At 40.5% G+C, this 16,430-nt stretch overlaps 1 protein-coding gene across 4 annotated transcripts in view; it reads right to left on the bottom strand.

Annotated features, from left to right (window-relative positions):
• BTRC (beta-transducin repeat containing E3 ubiquitin protein ligase) overlaps positions 1-16,430 on the bottom strand; it is a 280,494-nt gene that overhangs the window by 55,512 nt on the left and 208,552 nt on the right. For all 4 annotated transcript variants that reach the window (XM_040361921.1, XM_040361922.1, XM_040361923.1 and 1 more), the window contains one exon: positions 6,836-7,022. In XM_040361921.1, the coding sequence (XP_040217855.1) occupies positions 6,836-7,022 (187 nt within the window). The remainder of the gene's footprint in view (positions 1-6,835; positions 7,023-16,430) is intronic.

Here is a 16,430-nt window from a genome sequence, read left to right as displayed (position 1 = left end):
TATGAAGTAATTCACCAACAAAAACTGCTGAAAGCCTGCCCACCATATCCCCTTCTCTAACCATCATGCTTCAATGTTATGAACAAATAGTACATAGGGCCAATAGACAGGATGTGTAGGATCAGTTACTGCATGGAAGATAAAGATTTTTCTGTAAGAACAATTTTGTGTTATTTTGCACACAGGGATTAAGTAGTTCATATTTGTATAGAACAAGCAAATGTGCATTGTGTTTTCATTACATGTTAAAGGCTCCACAATTGCAGAAAACGCACCAAAAACTCTGCTCCAAAAAAAGTTCTGGAGTTTGTTTCGGGTGACTGCCGAATGAGGACAACTTAATGTCTCCGCCCACTTCCTCCTATGTACTTTCTATAAAGATGGCCATACACTACGCAATCTGATTGTACAATCTCTGTACAATGTCCTTTGGCTTTACCAGAACTATGGAATAGGAGGACACACCTAATCAAGCCATTCAAACAGTATTAAATCAGGCAGGCCCTTGTACTACATAGCTGATAGGAGATCTAAAGGAGATTGTAATGAGAAAGGTGTGGTCCAGAGTGGTGAACACACCCTATCACGCCCTCTTCTGTGATGCAACAAAGAAGCGAGGGCTTTTGGTAAATAATGCTGAGAGACAATCTACAGGAAGTGATGGAATTTGAAAATCATTTTAAAAATTCAAATAAACTGACAAGATTGTACACCACCTGTGGACAAGGTAAGTGAGAGAAAAGCACATTGGGATGACTGGGCCAAAAATTGGAAATGCTTTTATTTATCATGAAAAGAGAAATTCTGACAGAAAAGGAGAACTTATCCTTTACTGAAGGAAAATTTCAGAAGCAATAGGAAGGTAGTTCTGCACGAAGGGTATGGATCTCAATTGCAAGTGGAGGACAATTAAAAAAAACACCTAAAAGGAAAAAACAGGTGAGGTAAATAGGACCAACAGCAAGGCAGTCAATGTAAATATGTAGGCAAGTCCAATGGAAATGACAGGATTTCAGAAGGAAGATAGAAGAGGTCTTCCAATGTACAACGGTCGACATTAAAATGGTTGTAAAGGCAGATTTTATTTTTCTTTAATCTTAAAGGAACACTAAAGGTTTGATTTTTTATTAGATCAATTGATTGCTGTAAGCTAGAGCATTTAAATATCCCTTACCTCGTTTTTCCTTTTGACCTCCAAAATACAGTAATCCAGGTTTGAAAATGCCATTTCCTGTCACTCCTCTTCTTGCTTTCCACCAGCATCTGAGCCGTTTTGCATGGTGGAAAGCAGAATGTGCTCACCCCCTCCCTATGACTACAGCCCTGCGTGAAGATGCTCTCTTATCCCTCACAGGCATGGAGGCTAAGCCTAATGGGAACTGTAGTTCCCATTAGGCCATGATGTAGCAAGAATGAATGCGCACCGCAAACCAGGAAGTCAGTGAGAATAATGATTCAGGAGTGTCGGAGGTGAATAAAAAAGCTCAATTTCAACAGGTATCAAACTAGTTATAATGCAAAACATTACTTTTTACTTTATCAGCTACTGTCAGACTTAAAGCGGGGGTTCGCCCTGTTAAAAAAAAAAAAAAAGTTTTTTTTTATTAGACAATTAAATTCGGCATCGTAGCGCGAGCTACGGTATGCCGGTCTTACATTTTTTATGCCCGTACTCACCGTGCTATCGTTGATTGAAGAATCCGGGGAATGGGCGTTCCTATGGTGAGAGAAGGTGATTGACGGCCGGCCCTGGCACGTCACGCTTCTCCGGAAATAGCCGAAATAGGCTTGGCTATTCACGGCGCCTGCGCATAGCCTGTGCGCAGGCGCTGTGAATAGCCGAGACCTACTCCGGCTGTCTTCGGGGAGCGTGACGTGCCAGAGCCGGCCGTCAATCATCCTCCCTCTCCATAGGCACGCCCATTCCCCGCGGGAGTCGGATTCTTCAATCAACAATAGCACAGTGAGTACGGGGATTAAAAATTTAAGACCGGCATACCGTAGCTCGCGCTACGATGCCGAAAGTAATGGAATAATGGGTTGAAGGAGGGTGAACTACCGCTTTAAGAGGAAAATATTTTTGTCTTTACAACCCCTTTAATGCATTCTTTGCTTTTGTTTATTTTTATCAATTTACAAAGTGCAAAGTGAGCAAATAGAAGAAAAAAATCAAAATCAAATCAATATTTGGTCTGACTATACTTTGTGTAAATGGAAGAATTGATGCTGGTTTGAAGCCAAAGTCAGGAAATTTGTAGGATTACAGTCAGGTGTATAACCAATTATACCAATCAGGTGCTTATCATCAATGTTATATGTAGGTTGATACACAGCTGTGTAGGAGGCTAAAAACTGGGTGAGAAACAGCCAAACGCTGCTACTAAAGCTGGATACATACTATACAACTTTTGTTCAATTTCCTTTAGATTTACCTTCAACTGTGCAGTGCAAGGGCCTGCCTGATTGCATACAAATTGAAAGTGTTTAGGTTAGACCTCATATTATATGGTTTTGGTAAATCTAAAAGTTTAAAGAAAATTAGATAGTGTGTATCCAGCTTAGAATGTGGAAGACCGTTTCATGTGCCTTCAAAATCAGATGTCCAGCAGTGCCATTAGCACAGCATTGGCAGAAAGCAGTGGGACCCAGGTACTTCCATCTACTGTATGAAGAAGTCTGGCCAGAAGTGGCCTTCAAGGAAGAGGAATGGAAGAATGGCAGCCAAAAAGCCATACCTTCGATGTGGAAACAAGGCTAAGCGTCTCAACTATGCATGGAAAAATAGGAAGTGGGGTGCAGAAAAAAGGCAGCAGGTGATCTGGGTTGAGGAGTAAAAATGTTAAAAATGTGGCTGTAGCAGGGGGCAGTTTGTTTGCCAAAGGGCTGGAGAGTGGTACAAAAATGAGGCAACAGTGAAGGATGGTGGAGGTCCTTTGCAAGTTTGGGGCTGCATTTCTGCAAATAGAGTTGGAGATTTGGTCAGGATCAATGAATGCTCAATTCTGAGAAATACAAGCAGATACCCATACCATACCATCAGGGAGACGTATGATTGGCCCCAAGTTTATTCTGCAACAGAATAACGATCTCAAACATACAGCCAATGTCACAAAGAACCACCTTCAGCATAAAAAAGAATGAGGAGTCCTGGATGTGATGGTTTGGCCCCCCACAGAGTCCTGATCTCAACATCATTGAGTATTTCTGATTACATGAAGAAAAATAAACATTTGAGGCAGCCTACATCTACAAAAGATCCATGGTTAGTTCTCCAAGATGTTTGGAACAACCTACGTACTAAGTTCCTTCAAATTTGTGTGCAAGTGTACTTGGAAGAACCAATGCTGTTTTGAAGGCAAATGGTGATCACACCAAATATTGATTTGATATGGATTTTTTCTTCTGTTCATTTACTTTTAATTGTGTTAATTGATAAATATAAACTATTAACACTTCTATTTCTGAAAGCATTCTTAATTTACAACATTTTTTCACACATGCCTAAAACTTTTGCACTATAGTGTACTCAATTTTCAAATTTTCCCTTTAGAAGGTACAGATGACCCCATAACATTGCAAGATTACAGAGTTAAGAAAATCTGTATTGTGGCCGAGTATAATTTTTTTCCCCAAGTTTCTTTTTTCCCCAAAGTGGCTCTAACTTGAAAAATAAGGATTATTATTGAGTTAGAAGATCACAAAAGATGGTCCGATGCAAATTTTCTCATTCATATTTACACAGGCTATTCTAAAGAGCTGACTGCTTTGTGGTTCCAGGAGACAGGTAATAGGGCTCTATGGGCTCATAAGACAGAGAAGAAGCAGTTTAACGTTGGCAGATTCAGGAGTGCTTATTCTCCTTTTCTAGAAGTACAGCTTAATACTCCACTAGGACTGTATGATTTGTATCCGACAAATGCATACATGAAGTTAACATTTTGTAGAACAGAAATTCAAACATAGTAATAAAGAAACATTGCTCACTGATTTATGGCACAGCGCTGCTTTATGGTGACTACTTAGCCAGCATTTCAGTCACTGAGAAGTCTGTACGAGTGTGCAAAGTGTTGCAACTAGGTTAGCGTTTCCATCAGATCATTGGTGTAGGTGCAAAAAAATTGCAAAGATTTTGTGAATTTTGTTTTAGTGTTGATTTTTCATTATATTTTTAGTGTTAATGTGATGATATAACTTAATTTGTAATCTTTACATCAACATAATTAGTAAGATATGTTTTATGCTTACAGGGGTTACACCCAGGGGTGTATGCAATGGACTGATTTAGGGTTGAGTTTAGCTTTAGCCATAGGTTTAAACACTGGGTTATATTTATGTTAAAGGGGTTGTAATAAAGGTTTTTTTTTTTTTCTAAATAGGTTCCTTTAAAGGAGTTGTAAAGGAATTTTTTTTTGCTGAAATGACTGTTTACAGGGTATAGAGACATAATAGTTAACTGATTCCTTTTAAAATTGATTAAAAATAGATAAAAATCAATCATATAATGTACCTGTAGTTTCGTTTTTGCATCTACTTTGGTTTTTGCATTTAGTTTCGATTTTGCATGTTATCCTGCCTGTGTGCTAGACCGAGCCATAGAGCAGTGATGGTTTGGAAAATGAAACTAGAATCTCCCAGTACTGTGGTCCTCAGGAAACAGACAACCAGGAAGTGTCCAGAACAGAGAACAATTACAGCAACATCAGAGCAAAAACGAACAATGAGGACATGGAACCAGGACCGCAGTAAGGTAAAGGAAGCTATTTAGCTAAAAAAAAAATTCCTTTAGTGACCCTTTAAGCTAGTACATTGTTGGTTCACTTACCTTTTCCTTCGATTTCCCTTCTAAATGTTTTTTTTCTTTGTCTAAATTTCTCACTTCCTGTTCCTCCTCACTAAGCTTGCCCCCATCATCCGAGCTGTTCTGGCTGGGGGTTAGTTAGCATGCTCGGCCCCTCCCTTGGGACTTCATCCCTGCGGGGAGACGCTGTGAACGTTCACATATTTTGAGTGCTTTTTATGTGTTGAAAGTTTCTCTCCCTAAAATACCACACCTAATTGATCACTAAATAATGTATTGGGATCAGAATATACTTGCCTCTCAAGCTAGTTAAAGGAGTTGTAAAGGATGTTTTTATTTTTTTTTGCTGAAATGACTGTTTACAGGGTATAGAGACATACAAGTTAACAGATTCCTTTTAAAAATGATTAAAAATAGATAAAAAATCAATCCTATAATGTACCTACAGTTTCAGTTTTGTTTTTGCATGTTTCCTGCTTCTCTGCTGCACCGAGCCAATACAGGGCAGTGATGGTTTGGAAAACGAAACGGATTGGTGTTGAGGGGTTTTAGACACACAGTAATCACACCTCCTTGATTAGTGACCACAAAGAGAAAGCTCCCATGACTTTTTTCATCAGGAAACAAGACAACCAGGAAGTGTTCAGAACAGAGAAGGATTAGAGCATCTCGGCGACAGAGGATTTCAACTATGACATCTGGCACCAGCACAAGGAACCGTCCCTTGTGCCGTTTTTTTTTTTAGGTTTTACCGAAACTTAGGCTTTAAAGTAGAACTGTAAGCAAAACTTTGTGGATAGGGTAAGGGAGAGTTATAATCCGTCATATTATTTTTAGCCCTCTGTGTTAAGGATGAGCTCCAGCGTGTTAGAGTCCGCCAGGAAGTCTGCACGGCGCTGCGCTAATCACAGCCAGGGAGACATTACCCGATCTCTGCAGCTGAGCATCAGGACAATGTCTCCCTGGCTGTGATTAGCGCAGCACGATGCAGACTTCCTGGCGGACTCTGCACATGTACTATGCGAACACACTGGAGCTCATCCTTACTCTGTGTCCCATTTAAAAGATTTCCCTTCACTTCCTGTCCCATAGCCAAACTTCACTTCCTGTCCGGGTCTATAAAATGAAAACCCTGAAAATGAAGGGAATTCCTTGGGGACCCCCAGGTCAGCAGAACTAGCATCCTCGTTGGAAGATTTGACTTTTCAGGGAACAACCCAAAACGTAGGATTTTCTTTTAATTTCACTTTCAATAATGGCAAACAAACAGGACAAATAAAGAGGGTGAATCTGCTTAAAGAGGGAGTTCACCTTAAAAAAAAAAAATGTAACCTTAGATTCATGCTCATTTTGTCAAGGGGAATCGGCTAGTTTTTTTTTAATCCAAGCTGTACTTACCGTTTTAGAGAGCGATCTTCTCCGCCGCTTCCGGGTATGGTCTTCGGGACTGGGCGTTCCTATTTTGATTGACAGTCTTCCGACGGTCGCATACAGCGCGTCACGAGTAGCCGAAAGAAGCCGAACGTCGGTGCGGCTCTATACGGCGCCTGCGCACCGACGTTCGGCTACTTTCGGAAAATCGTGAGGCGATGGATGCGACCGTCGGAAGACTGTCAATCAAAATAGGAACGCCCAGTCCCGCAGCCCTTCACCGGAAACGCGGAGAAGATCGCTCTCTAAAACGGTAAGTACAGCTTCGATTTTAAAAAAACTAGCCAATTCCCCTAGACAAAATGAGCATCAATCCAAGGATAAAAATTAACATTTCCGGGTGAACCTCCACTTTAATGGGGTCAGAGACAGAAATACAAACTGACAGGTGTTCTAATCCCATTCCACTATATCCAAAACCAAAAAAAAATAAAAAAAGTTTTGCCTTTAGTTATACTTTAATGTTTATTTAGCAATCTTTATAGCTCCTTCCAGTACAACACCTTGTTCTTCAGTGTGATCCAAGTTTTTATTAACAAGAAAATGAGAGAAGTTCAGCTGCAGAGTATCTTTTCAGGTGGTTCATGTTAAAGGGTCTGCACTTACCATCCTCTTCTCTCCGCCAGCCCTCTCCACAATGAGTCTGTCCTCACCATCCTCTCTATGAGCTTCTTCCACAACATGCCATCTGAGGTCACTCGGTACCACTCCTTGCACACCAGCTCTGCTGAACACAGTGATTTTGCATCCAGGTAGGACAGAATATTTTCCGCTATGTGATCCAGTCCCCGCGCTGGAAAGGTAGCATTAATAAAATGAGTCATAGATAAGACAAAGACGACTATAGCTTTCTTAAATTGCTTTCTCACTCTTGTTCCTTCAGACATTAATAATTCACAGAGAAACATTCAAAGTTTACTCCTATAAAATTCCTGTAACGGTTTTCCTGTAACAAATGGACAAAATGTTTGCACGAAATCAAAAACAAACTTTGGGAATCCAAATGCCTCAAGCTTGTCACGTTACGGAAACATTTACGCACATCTGTAAGTGCTGTAAAGAACCCTCACCACATATATGGTTCATGGTTCTTTAACTGCATTAGCTGTGAAACGGTCTGTCAGGTCAGTTGATTTTTTGAGGAAGTAGGGGGTGGAAACAATCTGCATGGATTTCCAAAAATTACGTAACAAGAGATAATGTGCATGCATAGTATTAATCAGACAGCAGCCAAAGAGTCCTTGGTTGGGACACAAGAGATGTTACTAAGACTATGCTTAAAAGTCACAAAAATCGCCTTTAGAAAGAAGATACACCTAATGGTCAAAAGTATTGGGACACCTGCCTTTACACGCACATGAACTTTAATGGCATCCCAGTCTTATGGGTAGATTCAGGTACGGGCGCGCAATTTTAAGACGGCGTAGCCTAGCGTGTTTACACTACGCCGCCTTAAGTAAGAGAGGCAAGTACATGATTCTCAAGGCACTTACCTCCTTACTTAGGGCGGCGTAGTGTAAACGCGGCGGGCGTAAGGGCGCCCAATTCAAATGGGTTGGAGGGGGCGTGTTTAATGGTAATGAGGCTTGACCTCATGTTTTTGACGTTTTTTGGCTACTGCACATGAGCCGGGCGCCTACATTTCCCAGTGCGCATTGCAGCCAAGTACGCCGTACGGGCCTATTGATTTTGACGTTGACGTAAACGACGTAAATCCCGATTCACGGACTTACGCAAACGACGTAAAAATTTAGAATTTTGCGGCGGGAACGGCGGCCATACTTGACATTACTATTCCACTAGAGCCTAGCTCTAACTTTACGCGGCCTATCTCTTACGTAAACGGCGTAAAAGTACTGCGTCGGCCTGGCGTACGTTCGTGAATCGGCGTATCCCCTCATTTACATATTCTACGCCGACCACAATGGAAGCGCCACCTAGCGGCCATCCAAAATATTGCAATCTAAGATAGGACGGCGCAAGCCGTCGTATCTTAGATAGGTTTAAGCGTATCTCTGTTTGAGCATACGCTTAAACTTAGGTCGGCGTAGATTCTGAGTTAGGTCGGCTCATCTACTGATAAGCCGGCCTAACTCTATGTGAATCTACCTATTAGTCTGTAGGATTCAATATTGAGTTGGTCCATCCTTTGCAGCTATAACAGCTTCAACTCTTCTGGGAAGGCTGTCCACAAGGTTTAGGAGTGTGTCTATGAGAATGTTTGGCCATTCTTCTAAAACCGCATTTGTGAGATCAGGCCTGGCTCGCGGTCTCTGCACTAATTCATCCAAAAGGTGTTCTATCCGGCTGAGGTCAGGACTTTAATTTCCTCCATCCCAAACTTGCTCATCCACGTCTTTATGGACCTTGCTTTGTGCGCTGGTGAGCTGCTGCTGTCAATCAAATCCAATGATGTGGGCGCTGGGGGGTGCCGCTGGGACCCCAGAAGAGGATGTTTGTGGCCGCTCTGTGCAAAACTAACTGCACAGTGGAGGTAAGTATGACATGTTTGTTATTAAAAAAAAAAAAAAAAAAAAAAAAAAAATCGAACCTATAGTATCACTTTAAATAAAAAAAATTATAAAATAATAGTCAAGTGGAGGAGAAGAGAGATTTAAAGCCATAATGTCGCAGTACCGATAAAAAATTGCAGATTACCGCCATTACTAGTAAAAAAAAAAAATATTAATAAAAATGCCATAAAACGACCCCCTATTTTGTAGACGCTATAACTTTTGCGCAAACCAAACGCTTATTGCGATTTTTTTTTTTTACGGAAAATATGTAGAATACGTATCGGCCTAAAAATGAGGAAAAAAAAACTTTTTTTTTTATATATTTTGGGGAATATTTACTACAGCAAAAAAATATTCATTTTTTTTCCAAAATTGTCGCTCTATTTTTGTTTTGTTTATTTGGGAGCCACATCGCACGACTGCGCAATTGTCAGTTAAAGCGACGCAGTGCTGAATCGCAAAAAGTGGCCCGGTCATTGACCAGCAAAATGGTCCGGGGCTGAAGTGGTTAACCTCTTGTAATATGACTGGCGTGGGAAATTTTTTTAATTACAGTAATTTTTATGAATTGGCTCCACTTTCCTGATCCAAATATATACATATAGTGGTGTAGGACACATCCATTAAGATGTTAGTTAGTATACAGACATCATATGACAACTTGACAATGGAAAACACTAATAAATGGCAATTTAAATTGGAATGCCAGAGAAAAAGGGACCTGCATGTAATGACTTGCTTCATTAACAGCACTAAATCAGAACACCCTTCCTGCAATGTCCACTCGCTGGATGAACAAAAATGATCTTCAGTACAAATGGAGCAGTTTAAAAGCCAGATTAATGTCCTGTAGTTTGTATTAGTGGCTTCACATTTGCATACAGTAAGGGGGGTTTATACACTCTTTAGTAAAAATTGGGCTTGGCTATTAAAATTCTCAACCACCCACTCAAGTCTAATCTCAAGCCAAGTCTCGAAGGAGCACAAGTCTATAAAACAAGATAGTTGCACTGATAACCTCGGCCTGCGTCTGCTTAGCGGTAAGGGAGTACGAAAATAAAATAAATAAAAGCTTGCAGGAGGTTATTTCTGTACATGTCACATTTTAGTAGCATGATCAGTATATTATGAGTTTCCTCTGATGGGAGGAAGAGAGGGGAAAAAAAAAAAAGCTGCTACTATAAAACTTATTTTCTTCCAGTCGCTATGCTGATCTTAACCATTTCCCCGCAGTACGAGTGAACATGGATCACATGCACAAGGGGGCAGACTCAGCTGATTCTCATAATAGCATGTAAAATACCATGTAGGTCTTCTTTTGAATCGATTTAATGTCTGAAAATTGGGAACTCACTCATACAAATTATTTCTCCACAGCCAAGCTTCACTGTTAACTTCTTTTGTAACGTATAAATCACATGAGACAAATGAAACAAAATACAGTAAAACCTTGGTTTAAGTGTAACTTGGTTTGAGAGCGTTTTGCAAGACGAGCAAAATTTTTCATAACATTTTGACTTGATATACAAGTGATGTCTTGATATACAAGTAGCGTCATATCACAACCAGGGTTGCCAACTTTCAGTAAATTTACAGTTTGTAAAATCCGTAAATGTAGCATCTGTCCATAAATGTCCATTATGGACGTGTAGTCTGTTAGCTGGATTCAGGAAGGTTTACGCCAGCGTATCAGTCGATACGCCGTCGTAACTCTGAATCGACGCCGTCGCAAATGTATGCGTATTCTGGAAACCAGATATGCTTAAATTAGGCGAAGATACGAGCGGCGTAAGTCTCCTACGCCGTCGTATCTTAGGGTGCATATTTACGCTGGCCGCTAGGTCACGAACATACGTGCGCCCGTTGCAATTAGTTACGCCGGCGTAAAGATAAAGCTGCTCCCTAGGTGGCGCATCCCATGCAAGGTATGGACGTCGGAACAGGCCTATCTTTTTACGTTGTTTGCGCAAGTCGTACGCGAATCTGGCTTGACGTAATTTCCGTTCACGTCGAAACGGCATACTTTGGAGCAATGCACACTGGTATTTGTCCACGGACGGCGCATGCGCCATTCGTTAAAAACGTCAATCACTCGTATTTCCGAAAGGGGTATTTATTGAGACCATAAATGTTGTATGTTTGTCTGTATGGGTTTTGTATACCGGTTTTATTGTACTGTTGAAAAAAATAATAAAAGAAATTTGGAAAAAAAAAAAAAAAAAACGTCAATCACGTCGGGTCACCAGTAATTTACAAAAAACACACCCCCCTGTTCCACATTTGAATTTTTGTGCGCTTAGGCCGGCCCATTTACGCTACGCCGCCGTAACTTAGGAGGCAAGTGCTTTGTGAATACAGCACTTGCCTCTCTAACTTACGGCGCCGTAGTGTATATGCCATACGCTACGCCTGCCTAACGTTGCGCCCGCCTACGTGAATCTGGCTATGTATTTCCGTAATGGACATTTATGGACAGATGCAAAAATTACGGATTTTACAAACTGTTTGTATATTTACTGACGGTTGGCAACCCTGAGTCTAAAAGAGAAGAGAGGCGCCTCCAAGTGTAGTAATATGGTTGCATTTAATGAAGGTACAACATTTATCAACATATTGCTACACTTGGAGGCGCCTATCTTCTCTTTTATACTCTGTAGTTCCTGCTGGATTTTGCTTCTAATCCCCTTGTGGAGGCTTCCATTTTTTACAAGCATGTTTCTGGAACTAATTATGCTCGCAATCCAAGGTTTTACGGTAATCTGAATTGTAAAAATGGGGAGAAGTAGTATGGTGGACACTGGTGACTGTGTGGGTATATTATTGTGACACTTAACTGTATATGAGAACGATCACTTGGCTACTGTTGCGCAGATGGATCAGGCTGGGTACACATGACCCAACTCTGGCTTGAAGCTGGCCAGCCCAACTTTAAAGTGGTATTAAACTCAAAAAAACTAAAATGTAATCTATTGTAGCCTGCCAATCCTTAAAAGGTGGAGGCTGCATTGGAATTTCGTTAAGGCCTTTTTCCCTTTATTTTAACCTGGTGATCAAGCCAGTAACGGACTTTTTGTCTTAGGGTGTCTCCACGCTTAAATTGAGTCACAACAGGGACACCTCTGGACAGCTTGGTGGCTACACTCACTACTCCACTCCATGATAATGCAGCATAGCCACCCTTGGAGAGCAGCATTATCCATCTAGAGAGATCTAGATCTAGTTCAAGCCAATGGTTTAACGAAAAAATAAAATAAAAATTTAAGTGTATATGAAGCTTAACCACTTCCCATCCCAGCCATAATCATGACATCTGCAGGAGGGATCCTGGGCGGGCGTCATATGACATCCTGGGCTTAGGGATTGGGGGATATTTATTATAGCAAAAAATAAAAAATATTGTGTTTTTTTCTTTTCAAACTTCTCGCTCTTCTTTTGTTTATAGCACAAAAAAAAAAAAAGATCTGCAGAGATGATCAAATAACACCAAAAGAAAGCTCTATTTGTGGGGAAAAAAATAATTTGTGTACAGTGTTGCATAACCGCGCAATTGTCATTCAAAGTGCGACAGCGCTAAAAACGAAAAATTAGCCTGGGCAGGAAGGGTGGTGAATATGCCCTGTATAAGTAGTTAAAGAGGCAATACACTTTACCAAAAAAAAGGTCTCCTATAACTAGCAGCATAAATGAACGTACTAATCAGCTATTGTTTACTCATGCTACTCCATTATGAAAATTATAGAACTTACTTTTAGTAACCTGGCAGTGGCAGAAATGCTAACAGTAACAGACACTGGATTTTTAGATCAGATAACAAAGCTTTCCAGATGGTCAATATTTGTATAAATAAGGCAGGACAGCCGCCCATACTCCATTCAGAGCACGATTATTGGAAATATAGATCATTATAATGACCTATAACCCCATGTTACACAATTCTTTCATGTATAGGTGACTGCAGAAAAATAGTGGGCGGAAGTGATTTTTAAGAAGTATCTATTGGCATTAGGAGGACAGCAGCACACAGCCCAATGTCTTATCTTAGCAGAGCAATAACCAGTTTGCTGGGACCCCCCAACATTACCAACTGAGTCAGGGTGTGTATGCTACAGCCTAAAGGTAGTCCAAAAAATGACATTTCTCACCAGATCTAAAAAAAAAAAAAATTGTTCACAGGTCAATGAAAAAAGTCAGCTAAAGGCTGTCCCTAGGTTACAAACAAGATAGGGTCTGTAGGTTTGTTCTTAAAGGGGTTGTAAAGGTACACATTTTTTTCCTAAATAGCTTCCTTTACCTTAGTGCAGTCCTCCTTCACTTACCTCATCCTTCCATTTTGCGTTTAAATTTCCTTATTTCTTCTGAGAAATCCTCACTTCCTGTTCTTCTGTCTAACTCCACACAGTAATGCAAGGCTTTCTCCCTGGTGTGGAGTGTCGTGCTCGCCCCCTCCCTTGGACATCAGGACAGTCAGGACGCTCTCTACGTTGCAGATAGAGAAAGCAGCTGTGCGTTAGTGGGCGTCCTGACTAGGGTTGCCACCTCATCCCTTTAAAAAGGAACACATCTGAATTACACAGGTTCTGAGGCCAATTTAATGCAGATAAGGCACCAAGTGAGTTTAATTACCACCTTAATCAGCCACAGAACCTGTGTAATTCAGATGTGTTCCTTTTTAAAGGGATGAGGTGGCAACCTTAGTCCTGACTCTCCTGTATTCAAGGGAAGGGGGCGAGCACGACACTCCACACCAGGGAGAAAGCCTTGCATTACTGTGTGGAGTTACAGACAGAAGAACAGGAAGTGAGGATTTCTCAGAAGAAATAAGGACATTTAAAAGCAAAATGGAAGGATGAGGTAAGAGAAGGAGGACTGCACTAAGGTAAAGGAAGCTATTTAGGAAATTAAAAAAAATTTACCTTTACAACCCCTTTAAATTGAATTTGTATGCAAATTGGAACAGGTACCATTTTTAAGTGTAGCTCCAGCCAAAAAAAAATATTTTTTTTTTTTTAGGGAAGGGTTAACATCCCTCTAACATTTGTTTTGTGGTCTGTGCCCCTGTTCAGAAGATTTCATCTCACTTTCTGTCCCAATGACAATTAGATCTTGAAAAATGTGGGTTGTTGTGGAAACAAGGATTGGTGATAGACCTTCAGTAGAGACACCTTTTTCCCCATAATAACTCTTACAGGAGTGGATTTCCCTTCCTTGGGGTAGATTTCCTCTCACTTCCTGTTGTCTCCCTCCGTTTGTAACCCGGGGACCGCCTGTATAGGTCTTAATTTTATGTTTTATTGCCGTTTTAGAATCTGGGACATAACCAACATAATAGATGTGTATGTAATAAAATATCTCTGAACAGCGAGTCTGATTTAATTTGAATGATGTAAAACCCATTGAGAATATACTAAAATGAGGTCAACAATTGCAGTCTCTTTTTCTCTAAATATATTTTAGGCACTGTGATTAACTGATGAATGGAAACCGGAAGAATACAGGTCCCTAGCCTTCTGCCTGACAGTCTCCATACTTGCCTATTCCTCCCTTGTCTAATGAAATTGTAAATCTGAAATGTTATTTGTGTTTTAAGCTGTTAACTGCAGTGGAACATCTTGAGCCAAGCTGATCTATGTAATAAACTTCATCGTAAAACATATGATTGACACAGGGTGTATCCCAAGAGGTTCCAGAGCAGCTGAAAGCTTAATTGCATCTGCTTTTGTGGTGGACAAGTGGTGCACCCCAGGGGCTTAAACCATTAAAATCTCACCAGCCCAAAGGGACAACTGGCCCCCAGCCACCCAACCCAGCTGACAACTGACTGTGCATAAACGCCATTAAAACTTAATACTTTGGTGCGTGTCTTTGCTTCTGTAGATGCAGGCTAGCTTTGGTTTAACCATCTGCTGGTCACTAACAAAGCAGTCACTTTCAGGGCTTTGGTACATTTGGCTTAAAAGGACTGCCTATTCTTCAGCTGTGCGTTTAACTTTCAAGCACATATTACCAAAGTAGATTTTTAAGTTCTAAACGCCCATCTAACAGCCTCGGAGTGTGAATGTAAAAAAGTGTTCGCTTCTAAACTGGCTCTACAGTTGCTGCTTACGGTACAATTAAATAAAATATAGCTAAAGTAGAACTTAATTGAGTGAAGCAACTTTTTTCTGCCCCCCCCCCCCCCCCCAAATGTTATATATATTAGATAGATGTGCACACACGCACTCTGGTTTCCTTCCACGCTCCAAAGACATGCCGGAAGGTCAATTGGCTCCTGTCTAAATTGGCCCCAATATATGTGTGTGTATGAATGCAAGGTAGGACCTTAGACTGTGAGTTAGGGACTGATGTGATTGTACAATATACGTATGTGTGTGGCTAATTGGGCCCAATTTGGATATTTTCACTTAGGGGTGTACTTGCTTTTGTGGCCAGCGGTTTATACATTAATGGCTGTGTGTTGAGTTATTTTTAGGGGATAGAAATTTTTCACTGTTATACAAGCTGTACACTCACTACTTTACATTGTAGAAATACGTCATTTCTTCAGTGTTGTCACATGAAAAGATATAATAAAATATTTCCTAAAATGCAACTTTACTAATATAATAACCATTTATATATATATATATATATATATATATATATATATATATATATATATATATATATTTTTAGGAATACTAGTCTCTTTAGTCTCCAATAACGAAAAAAAAAAAATCTTATGTCCACTTATCACATATCTTTGTTATCTTCTAGCATCCATACGTATGTCATTTAAAGCCATTCTTTGAGCATCTGTTCACATAGAAAGTGCTTCTCTGATTTTTCCTGCATGGACTAATACATGCCAAATATAGTACTACACAACACAGCATGGAACCAAGGTGTGGTTAAAAAAATAAATAAATGAAGGTGGTGCCATTCGGGGGGGGGGGGGCTGTAGATACATCCACTCTTGGCTTTAATAAAAACTGTTCAACCAGAGCCAACATGGAAAATTGGGGGTCAAGTTCGTAACCAAAAAGGTGAAAACTAGTCTGTTCTTTATGAAATGCAATGTATGCATAAGATATCAAAGAAAAATATAACAGGAACTAAAGTATAACCATAGGCAATTTTTTTTTTTATTTAAGATGTATTCATTTCAATATATATTTTAGAGGGAGGGTTGTAAACCCTGTCCGATTAATTTTTTCCTCCATCTGTGTCCCATTTCAGATTTTCTTTCACTTCCTGTCCCACAGCCAAACAGGAAGTGAGGGGAAATTCCTTCAAATTTAGACCCCTTTTACACTGAGGCGCTATAACGCTAAAAATAGCGCCTGAAAAGCACCCCAAAGGGCTTTCACACTGGAGCGGTGCGCTAGCAGGATGGCTAAAAAAGTCCTTCTAGCACAGCATCTTTGGTTCGGTGAAGGAGCGGTGTGAATACTGCTCCTGCCCATTAAAATGAATGGGCACCGCGGCTATACCGCCGGTTGCTGCAGCGGCACTTTGTGGGTGGTTTTAACCCCTTTTTGACTGCTAGAAGGGGTTGAAAGTGCCCCGCTAGCGGTTAAATAGCACCTTGAAATTGATGGTAAAACTCCACTAAAAATAGCGGCGCTTTACCGCCGACGGACCCACCGTCCCTTTTCTGGGGACAACCCAAAATTATGCGATTTTGTTTACTTTCACTGATAATGGTA

This window comes from Rana temporaria, chromosome 8 (assembly GCF_905171775.1).
Source record: "Rana temporaria chromosome 8, aRanTem1.1, whole genome shotgun sequence".
In the NCBI taxonomy this organism is placed as follows: domain Eukaryota; kingdom Metazoa; phylum Chordata; class Amphibia; order Anura; family Ranidae; genus Rana; species Rana temporaria.
This window is presented reverse-complemented; position numbering and strand designations above follow the sequence as displayed.